The 10718-nt window shown below is 40.8% G+C and overlaps 1 protein-coding gene across 1 annotated transcript in view; it reads left to right on the forward strand.

The window, feature by feature from the left end:
- RCOR2 (REST corepressor 2) overlaps positions 1-9007 on the forward strand; it is a 129462-nt gene extending 120455 nt beyond the window's left edge. Inside the window, exons 10-13 of the mRNA XM_089652787.1 lie at positions 2577-2654; positions 4055-4112; positions 4248-4474; positions 8191-9007. Of these exons, the coding sequence (XP_089508913.1) occupies positions 2577-2654; positions 4055-4112; positions 4248-4474; positions 8191-8463 (636 nt within the window). The 3' untranslated portion in view covers positions 8464-9007. The remainder of the gene's footprint in view (positions 1-2576; positions 2655-4054; positions 4113-4247; positions 4475-8190) is intronic.
- Positions 9008-10718: the final 1711 nt, after the last annotated feature.

Genomic DNA, 10718 nt, shown 5'->3' on the forward strand with positions numbered 1-10718 from the left:
AAATTTTATTTGGGTACAGTGTTGCATGGCTGAGCAATAACCAGTTAAAGTAGCACAGTGCTAAATAGCAAAAAAATGGCCTGGTCATGAAGGGGGTAAAAGTGGATATTGGCTCCCCTTTGGGCACACACTGTTTGGTATTGATATTGTTTTGACGTTTTTGTCTTTAAGTATGATACTTAGTGCAACTTTTTTTTTCATATTGGGAATAGATAAACATTTTAGTTGCCCTTATGTAGTTGATTTATTTCCTATATTTACATAGCACCACTATGTGCAGCATTTTACAGAGTTCATAGGATCATATCAAAACTTAACAAAATAAAACCCTTATCCACCACACTAATGAAATCCAGTGCTTGTCCATGGAAGACATGCACACCTCATGCAGATAGTGTCTTCGGTGGGTTTCAAATGTAGGACCCAGAGCTGCTAGACAAGTGTTTAAGATCACATAGTAATTTTTGTTTAGATTTTCTGCTTCGACGTAACCCAGCTTCTCCCAGCATACAGGCATATTTAACTTGATTTAAAAGGCCATGGTTCTGCTGCTTGTTTACATGTAGCACTGTAAGTCTTCTCTGTCCTTGCTGCATTCAGCACATTGGTGCCATATAGGCTGGCCCTAGGGCTGAAGACATTCATAGACAATCCCATAGGAGCCTTTGGGACTGTATTAGATAGGTGCAGCCAGAACCATGGAGATTTGTGACACTGGAGCAACAGCCTCCACTCTTCTAATACTATCCTTGTTCAGAGTATTGTGGCAGTGTATAACAACTAAGGTGTGTGTGTGTGTGTACAGTGCTCCGCATAAATGAGTACACTCCAACAGATTTGACAGAAAACCTTTACTTTACTTTCAAAATCAGCATTTTCCATGGGACACTATACTACAAAATACTCCTGCAAATGCGGGCAATTGATTGCAAACAAGATTTGGTATTTTGCACACACGAAAGTGTTTTTCCTAACAAATTAATTCAAGACCTTACTGCAAAAATGAATACACCTCAATGAAAGTCTTAGGAGCAAAGCTAAATTTTAAACAACAAAATCCTAATTAACAAGAATTCAACTACAGGTGAGTCTAATTATTCATTAAACAGGTGTCCAGCAAGACAGTTGATTTGTAAAAGGGCATTAGTTAACAAAGAAAACCCTTTCCCATTTCATGCTGTCAGCAATGGCACCACATGGAAGAGAAATGTCACAAGGCCTGAGAAAGAAAATAACTTCTTTACACAAGAAAGGTGAAGGCTACAAGCAGATCAGCAAAGCTTTACTTATCAGTTAGAATACTGTAGCAAAAGTGATACAAAAATTTAACAAAGATGGAACTGCAACCATCTCACAGAGACGTCCAGGCTGTCCATGGAAGTTAACACCTCGACAGGAGCATCTTCTGATGAGAAGGATTGCAGAAATTTGCCATGCAAGTTCACTGCAGTTGGCTTAAGAAGTAGAAAGCCAAACTGGGGTGATTTTCTCGTGACACAATACGGCGTACACTGCAGAGGAATGGCATGCATGGGTGTTATCCACAAGGGAAGCCTCTCCTAAAGCCCATGCATAGAAAAACCCAGCCTAGAATTTGCCAGAAACCATGCTGAGAAAGACTACTGGGACTCTATACTCTGGAGTGATGAGCCAAAGCTAAATGTTTTTAGAACTGATGGTGGCGCAAAGCTGAAGAGCACAAAAATACATGGTGCCTACAGTGAATCATTTTGGTGGCAGTGTCCTTTCTGTGGGACTGCATGAGTGCTGCTGGTGTCAGGGAGCTGCATTTCATTAATGGTATCATGAATTCACAGATGTACTGCTATATATAGAAAGAGAAGATGCTACCATCACTCTGTGCCCTTGATTGTTGTGCACTTATCCAACATGACAATGATCCAAAACATACATTTAAGGTCACTGTTGCATTTCTGAAGAAGAACGGGGTGAAAGTGATTCAGTGGCCAAGTATGTCTCCTGATCTGAACCCAATCAAACACTTATTGAGAATTCTGAATTTGAGCATCTCTCCATCCAGCATCTAGTGTCTAAAAGAGGTCATTCTTGAAGAATGGAAAAAGATTGATGTTGCAATATGTCACCAACTTGTCATTCCATGCCTAGAAGACTTGGTGCTGTCCTTACGAATCATGGAGGTCATACAAAATACTAGATGTAGTAGTTTTTGTTGTGGGGTGTATTCATTTTTGCATCAACTAATTAGAGTAAAACTGAAGATTTTGTAATCTAAGTTATTATTAACCTTACATTCATGTATTGAGCTAAACAAATGCTCTAAAAAAAAAAAAAAAAAAAAAACTCAGTTTTGTAAAAATTTAGGAAATTGTTCTTGTGTCCATTGAGGTATTGGTTAAAATCCTAATTTACAAAAGGGGTGTACTCCTATATGATAAACGAGCAGTGTGTGTATATGTATACTTTTGTATGTGTATATATGTGTGTGTGTGTGTGTGTATGTATATGTATGCGTATATATATATATATATATATATATATATATATAAATATGTGTATATATTATATTTTTATTTTTTTTTTCTTTGCCTTTTCAGGTACAAAACATTAAACAGATAAACAGCAGCTTGAGGGGAATACTCAGTGGAGGAATTTATGATTTGAGGCCTCAGGAGGTAAGATTTCCGTAATTGTACTCCTTGAGAGCCTGATGTATATTCAAATGGTGTGCAACAAATCATAATTACTAATCACAAAGCTGTTCAGTCTGACTGCCTGCAATTTTCTTAACTGATTTCTGATTGGTGGTTGTGGGTTACTAATCCGGGGTGCTCAACCTTTTGAAGAGCGAGGGCCACTTAAGTGATTTGGAAACCAGTGACGGGCCACAATAAACTCAAAATGGTTTTTTTATTTTGAATAACATAATGATCTTTTTCCTGCAGCATCTGCTGAATGCTGGCAGGAGGGAGAGGGGGATAAGACTGCTTTCAGCGGGTGCAGGAGGAAAATGGAGAGGATTGGTTCCTATATATCTTTTCCTGCCACCCCTCCTGTCCAAATGTAAAACAGAATATGACAGGAAGGTTGCATGGGGTGGAGTTACCATTGCGACCCCTGACCCTACACCAGTGGTTTTGGGGGCCGGTTGGGTGGTGGTGCTAAACACAGGTCTCAACTGTGGGGTTTTATGCCTCCCCAAATCACAAATATAAATGAGCCCTTGCTGTCCTTTATCCACCTATAAGGTTGCTTTTACACTGATGAGCTGCAGTATACCCACACCGCTTGTGCAGCGCAGTGCACCTGCGGCTTTCCTTCAGGTTAGGTGTACATTGCTATAGACTTCTGTTACAACTTGTCAGTGTGATGCACTTTCAGAAAGTGCACCAAACCCGCAGGATATAATAGAAGTCTATGGCTCAGTGCAGCTAACCTGCAGGAGAGGCGCACTGCGCTGGCACCCACAGGTCAGTGTGAAAGTAGCCTAATAGTTGTTAACCTTTTTATAAATGCAAAAATGGCCATTGCATATGCGCAGTGTATATGTTGTTTAATACACTGACCTCCTTTTTCCTTGTCCAGGTTCTGCTGGCATCACTCTCTGCCTCCAGGCTGTTAGAAAGGTCTCAGGCGAAGTGCACTTGGTATCACTCCACCTGAGACAGGTGCTGGCACTACAGAGGAATGTGGATCCTTCTCCCTCTATGGCCACCTGCTTTCTCCGTTTCCGGCTCATTGTATTCTGATGCTCTGGGATGGCGGGTTGGCAAACCCAGATCACGATCAACGGGTTGCCAACCCTGGGCATGCACTTCCCTGGTGTGAGGTTGAGGGCCACATCAGAGGGCTCCGAGGGCCATAGGTTGAGCATCCCTGCTATATATACGATTTATAAAACTGTCTTTGTTAGCCAAAGCAACACTCAGATTCTATCTTGACTCTCCCATGCTGCACTGGTAGCATGCATGAATCTGATTTGTTGCGATGAAAAATAAGGCCTGTTGTCTTTTATGTCTGTGTCCTGTTTAAAACTTTTCAGCCTTAAACGGGCATTCTCTTGCTTTTTCTTTAGCTGAATATTAAGCTTAATTCACGCTGGACTACAGATGAGCAATTGCTGGCTGTGCAAGGTGAGATGCATTTGGTGCCCTGATCTTGTAACACTGGGTGAGATGATTGCAGATCACAGAATGAGTGGGAGGTGGTAATACAACACATGGATATACTGTACTAGACTAAAACATCTTTGCTGTTTTCCCTTTCAGCTTTCAGGAGATATGGGAAGGATTTTCAGGCCATCTCAGAGGTTCTTGCAAATAAGACACCTTTACAAGTGAAGACCTTTTTCATTAGTTACCGTAGACGGTTTAACTTGGATGAAGTAGTTCAGGAGTGGGAAGCGGAGCAGGGAGTGGATTCATCTGCAGCTGGCAGTGATTCCACCAGTAAGAGCACTGCTTCCCCCCAGATAAGCAGTGAAGAAGATGATGAGGTGAGAGATTACAGCATTAGACCATCGTTTTTTTGTTTTTGTTTTTTTAAATGCCTTACTGCCTTTTTATTTGTGCACTTTTCTCTGCTCAAATGCCTACCGGCTGCACTAGGCATTCCCATTAAAAAGTCCAGCATGCTTTGTAAATAGTGTAGCATTGCTCTATACATTAAATATTTGGAAAGCTGAGTTTTTGTCTCTTTAAAAACATAATACAGGTACAGAAAAATATCTGTTGATCCTGACAGGCATCAGTGAGAACCTTACTTCCTCTGCTAAACTCAAATCCCAGCAGTGGTACCAGCCTTGCTAAATTTAGTTTTGGGCACTACAGTACAACCCCCCCCCCATGTTATGTAGATGAAAAAAGGTGGTGTTCTGTAGTCCTAATACACCTCCCTCCTAAGGTGACAATGCTGCTGTTTCATAGATGCAGTAAAGTGACTGCATGTGCATTGTCATCCAAGGACAGGAGGTGTGTTACTGGCAGGATTAGATGAAAATAAAGAAAAACAAAAAAGAAAACAAATGCAGTCACAGTGTTTGAGGGACTTGCCTGCAGTTTGTAAGCATCTAAGACCAGAGTGAAACCGATCTGTTGCCGTTCCAAAGATAGACACTGAGTTTACTTTTGCACTGGTTTGCACACTTTAAAGGGGTTTAAAGGGATTGATTAATGCTAAATAGGTTGCAGCGTGTCTCGTCTTCTTCTGCAGTTTTGAGTCATTAGTTCTGTAAAATACATGCCTATGTGTCCCTATTTGAGGGATGTATGCCCCGAAAATTGTAACACATGTATACAAATTTGTATAGTGGGGGGGACATTTAATATTTTCTTATCTTGTTTGCTGATCACCATCCTGAAACGGTCTTTGGAGACTCAGGCCTCCCACCTCCAAAAATATTATCAGGATTTGTGAATGGTGAGCGATCACTGAATGTGATCTCTCCTGTGAGGTATTAACAGAGAGGCATGCATGCAGTCCTAAGCTATTCCAAGATCAGAGCTGTCAAACCCTGGTTGCTGTGGCCAGGTAAATAACAGACTAGGGGACTTTTTGTCTTCAGTATGCTTGGGCAGAGGATTTATTTTGGCAGCAGAAGGGTTAAGTTGTACACCAAGGACACATTTTTAAATTATAAAAATCATTTACATTTGCCTTTACTTGGGTTGTTGTAGGACGATTGACAGGCTTTTAAGCATTAGGTAGAAATGCCGCCCTAGGCATACCTGAATAATGATGCCATTTTCTTACAGTCTACCCCTTGTGTTTATTATTTTCTGCTAGAATGAGCTGTATGCTGTCTACTTTATATGGAAAACAAATGCTGTCTTGGCATTTAAACATTAAAGAAGGTTTCAGTCAAAGAGCAGCATGTTGCTATTATGTGCAAGTATTTATCAAGAATTAATTAAATTGACCTCGTGGAGAACACCATAGTGTCCGCCAATGGGAGATCAGAACAGTTCTATAAAACCTGGTTTACTGGCATGACTTTATCTGTTTTTCAGAATATCACGACCTCTTGGCATCTGCAGATGCCTAAATGCCTCTATATATCATTAAAACCAAGCAGTTTTCTCTGCTCTTGAATCTTGTGTCCACTGCTGATGCCTTCCCTCAGTGCCCCCCACCACAAATACAGTATATGGGTACGTGTACCTATATATGCATACATAGGATTGGTGTGGAATTTTATTTTGCCCTCCCCTCACCCAGTCCTTCACTTTCCCTCCTGTCCTGATGGAATCCCTTCAAGGGTTTTATGCTTTCTACAGTCTACTTCCAAGTCCTTTGGCCTATGGCCGGGTTCTTCTCTCAAGCATTCATTCACACACAAGATGGTTTGCATTTTTACCATTGACCATAACCAGCAGTTTATTATCTTTTGTCTTGCCTTCATTGGGTCCTGCCAGCTCAAGAGATACTTTTGCCCATTACAGGACAGCAACTTGCTACATTCTCAGATTCCAGTGTCCTCGGCAGAACTCTCCTGGTTTTATAACTTTGAAATAATAACTGCTTAACAACTTCTGCATGCTGTATCATTTTCTGTCACTTTAACTTAGTTATATAGTTAGTCTGGCTGAAAAAAGACAAAAGTCCATCCAGTTCAACCATTAAAAAAAAAAAAAAAAAAAAAAAGTTATAATCCTATACCAACAGTTGATCCAGAGGAAGGCAAAAAAAAAACCCAGCAAAGCACAATCCAATTTACTCCTGCTGGGGAAAAAATTCCTTCCTGATCCCACGAGAGGCAATCGGATATTCCGTGGATTATCTTTACCTATAAATGTTGGATACACAGAATATAACTGGATACTAAGAAAGAATCCAGGCTTTTTTTAAAGCAATCCACTGAGCTGGCCAGAACCAACTCTTTAGGGAGTCTATTCCACATTTTCACAGCTCTTACTGTGAAGAAACCTTTCCACGTTTTGGAGATTTAAATTTTTTTTCCTCCAGATGTAAAGAATGCCCCCTTGTCCTCTGTGATGACCTTCAGGGTGAATAGCTCTACACCGAGTTCACTATATGAACCACTGATGCATTTATACATGTTGATCATATCCCCCCTTAATCTCCTCTTCTCAAGAGAGAATACATTCAGTTCCTCCAATCTTTCCTCATAGCTGAGCTCCTCCATGCCTCGTATCAGTTTAGTTGCCCTTCTCAGTACTTTCTTCAGTTCCCCAATGTTCTTTTTGTGAATTTGTGCCCAAAACTTAAATATATGTCATCTTGATGTAAACACATTTTCTGATGTAAAGCTATGCTATTCTTTAGTACTTTTGCAAAAACAAAATAAGGAATTTATTTAAAAAAAAGAAAACATACTTTTCTCTTTACAACGCTACTGGAAGTTTCCCCTCCATTCAGCAGTTATCTGGTGTTGTCCACAGCCTGGCTTTTGTCATATTCGGACCCGGCTGAACTGTACGTTGAGGGATAGCCTGGAAGTGACGTTCAGGCACTTGAATCTGCGTGTTGTGTGTAACAGACTCCGGTTGTGGTAAACGTTAGCTGCATAGTGCTGTCCAGGTCCAGAGGCGGCATAATGTCCACAGCACTTGCCTGTTCTTAAGGACTCACTCAGTGGGGCTGATTTAGCAATGGTAAATAGATTTTGCACTCTGCAACTGCATATGCTTCAGAGCTTGGTAAATGAGGGGAAAGTCTGCTGACTTCCATTATTAATTTGTGTGCAAGCAAAAATGCTGTGGTGTTTTTGTTTTTTTTTTTTAGGGTACTAAAGTAATTGCTATTTCACGGGACCACACAGCTTTAAGGCTTGATGCATTACTTCTCTATTTACTCAGCACAACTTCATCTTTTATATTTGACCAAAAAACTGGTTTGCATTTGTGTTCTTCATTGGGAAGAATGGTCCTTACATTTGTGGTCAGTGCGAAGAGTCCCCCCTTATAGAAAGCTAAAAACGATCATTGGTGTTAGTGGGAACGTTTCTGAGAGGCAGACATTGCTCAAGGAACCCTTAGCAACCTCTGGAGGAACCCTGGTTAAGAAACCTTGCTCTAAAGCAAAGGTTCATGTTGTCCCATTATTTTTTTTGTTTTTGTTTTCACTTTTAATTTTGACAAATTGCCTAATTTCATGTCTAATTTGTTTTATTTGCACTTTTATTTTGACATAAAAATTGCCTAATGTGACAATGGAAACATGCTAAATTTTCATCCTCTTCTCCTTTCACAGGTACAAATCACATCTGTTTCTGCCTCCTCTCAGACAGTGACAACTACTTCAACAGCTTCTACAACTCCAGCAGCTGCTACCATGTCCCTCCCACCTCCATTGCTAAGACCAACAATTCCTTCTGCTCCTATACTTCATCGTCAGCCACCTCCACTCCAGCCTGGACGTCTTCTCCAAGCTCGTCCTCCACCTCTTGTCCGGCCAGCTCCCCGCCAGAGCCCACGAGCGCCACCTGCTTTATTGGGCAATCATGCAGAGCCAGCTTTCTCCTGAGGGATCTAATGAATGTTCTGTTTATATACAGTGTGTTAATTGGGTGGGTTTATTTATGGGAGTATTGGCTTGGTAATAAGACCTGTGTACAGAATTGTCTGTATCTAACAGAACAGTATTGAACAATAAATGGGCCTTGCGTGGAAATGGTGCTATAATATAGTCGTCCTAATGGCATGTGGAGTGATACATTTCAGCACAATGCCAATGATTTTTTTTTTTTGTACAATTAGGGGGTTCAGGGTGTTTTTGTCTACATATTTGACCATCAGTGGAAGTCTCTTCTATCGTGGATTTAAGACATCTTTATAAATGTCGTTTTCAGTGGCACATGTGGTGGAGATTTCCAACTTGCACATTGACTCTGCCTACTTATGGCTTCAGAGGATGTTGGATTAGAATTGTATCCTAAATTTTCTGGTCTGTGTCGGTAGACTGTTGGTGTGACCAATTTGTGTGATCATACAAGCATACGCATTCTGGATACGTAGTAGTGTTTTTTTATCGCTGTGAATAGTTAATAAAACTACTTGTGTTTTGCTAATATCTGATCTCCATCTGAAGTTGTATTTAAACTAGAGAGAATATCACTCTTGTTTTTCTGTGTTTTTTTTTTTTCCTATTAATTTCATTATCATAATTTTGTGACTACTCTTGTCTTTGTTAGGAACAAGTCCACATCTATAACCTTTACAAATACAAAACTATTAATACATGGACCATAGCAGAAATATTTAAATGGGCTTCCATTTCTAGCCACAACATGATTCCCTTACTGAACTCTTTATCATGCTCCCTCTGTGGGACTAGAAAATTCTCCATGCTTGGACAAAGCTGATAGGTGTAGCCCTACAAAAACTAAAGAACATTTTTGTCATTTGTCAGAAATAATATACAATGTACTTCAAACAGCTCTTAAGTCCTTAACTGGTTTATAGATTTTTTTTTTTTTTGAGCTGTGCGTTCACAATGAAAGGACATTACAAACCAACCCGGTAGGCTCTGTCACCAGGTATTTTGGTGGAGTTTGTGATGGAGAAGAAAGTCGTTGGAAGCACTGGAGCAGGATCAGTGGGTTGGTGGTGGGGTGCTGGCTTTAGAGACACTTGCAAATGGACAGTATCTCTTTAAAAACGTAATATGCTGCAAAATCATTTTTCTGGAGTGGATATACACTTAACTGCTTCCCTCACAGCAAATGTACATACAAAGGCAGGTTCTTTATTGTTCCGGAGGTATCCATACTTCTTCCCAGAGGCCCGTATGGCATGTGACCCCTGAGGCATGCAGTGGCAAGTATTAGGAATTCATGATGCCTTACTTACTACTGCGTGATCTCTGTGATTGGCCACAGTGATTACATAGTACCAAGGCCAACCACTGTGACCATGGCTGTGACCAATCAGTAGTAAGCAAGGTTAATAAGTGAAACCTTTGAGTAGTGTTACAGATTGATAATCAAGCAGTGTAAAAGAAAAAAATCCCTGATTTCCCCCCTTCCCGAGTAGTACATTGTTAATTAAATATTGTAAAATTAAAAATCTCGTGCCAGAGCAATTGCACTATGGTGACATTGTGCCACGCTGGCATTGATCATGTACAGTGGCTGGCTGCTCTGATGTCCGTGCCACTAGCCATTATGTCTGATCACCGTAACAGCAATACAATGTCACCAGTCCAGTGCTGCCAGTCAGTGTCCCTAATCAGCGCAGTTCTATGTGTCCTTAATCACCCCATGACTCAAGAAATAAGAGGCGTTCAGTAAATAATGACTGATCAATAAATATACACACATACATACATGCTATATTGCCAGAAGTATCGGGACAACCCTCCAACTCATTGGATTCAGGTGTTCCAATCTCCTCAATGGCCACAGGTGTATAGAATCACACAGTCAATAGATAAAGACCTCCAAACTTCATGTGGCCTTCAGAGTAGCACAACAGTGCAAAGAGAGCTTCATGGAATGGGTTTCCATGGCTGAGCATTTGCATCCAAGCCTTACATCACCAAATGCAAAGCAAAGCTTCAGATGCAGTGGTGTAAACCAAGCCACCACTGGACTCTAGAGCTTTGGAGATGTGCTCTGTGGAGTGACGAATCATGCTTCTCTGTCTGGCAATCCAATAGGTGTGTCTGGGTTTGGTGGTTGCCAGGTACTTGCATGCCTGCATTGGGCCAAGTGTAAAGTTTGGTGGAGGGGAGATTATGGTGTGGGGTTGTTTTTCAGGGGTTGGGCTTGGCCCTTTAGT

Source organism: Staurois parvus, unplaced genomic scaffold (assembly GCF_062004578.1).
Source record: "Staurois parvus isolate SC_StPar_1 unplaced genomic scaffold, SC_StPar_1.0 ptg000694l, whole genome shotgun sequence".
NCBI classification, from domain to species: Eukaryota; Metazoa; Chordata; class Amphibia; order Anura; family Ranidae; genus Staurois; species Staurois parvus.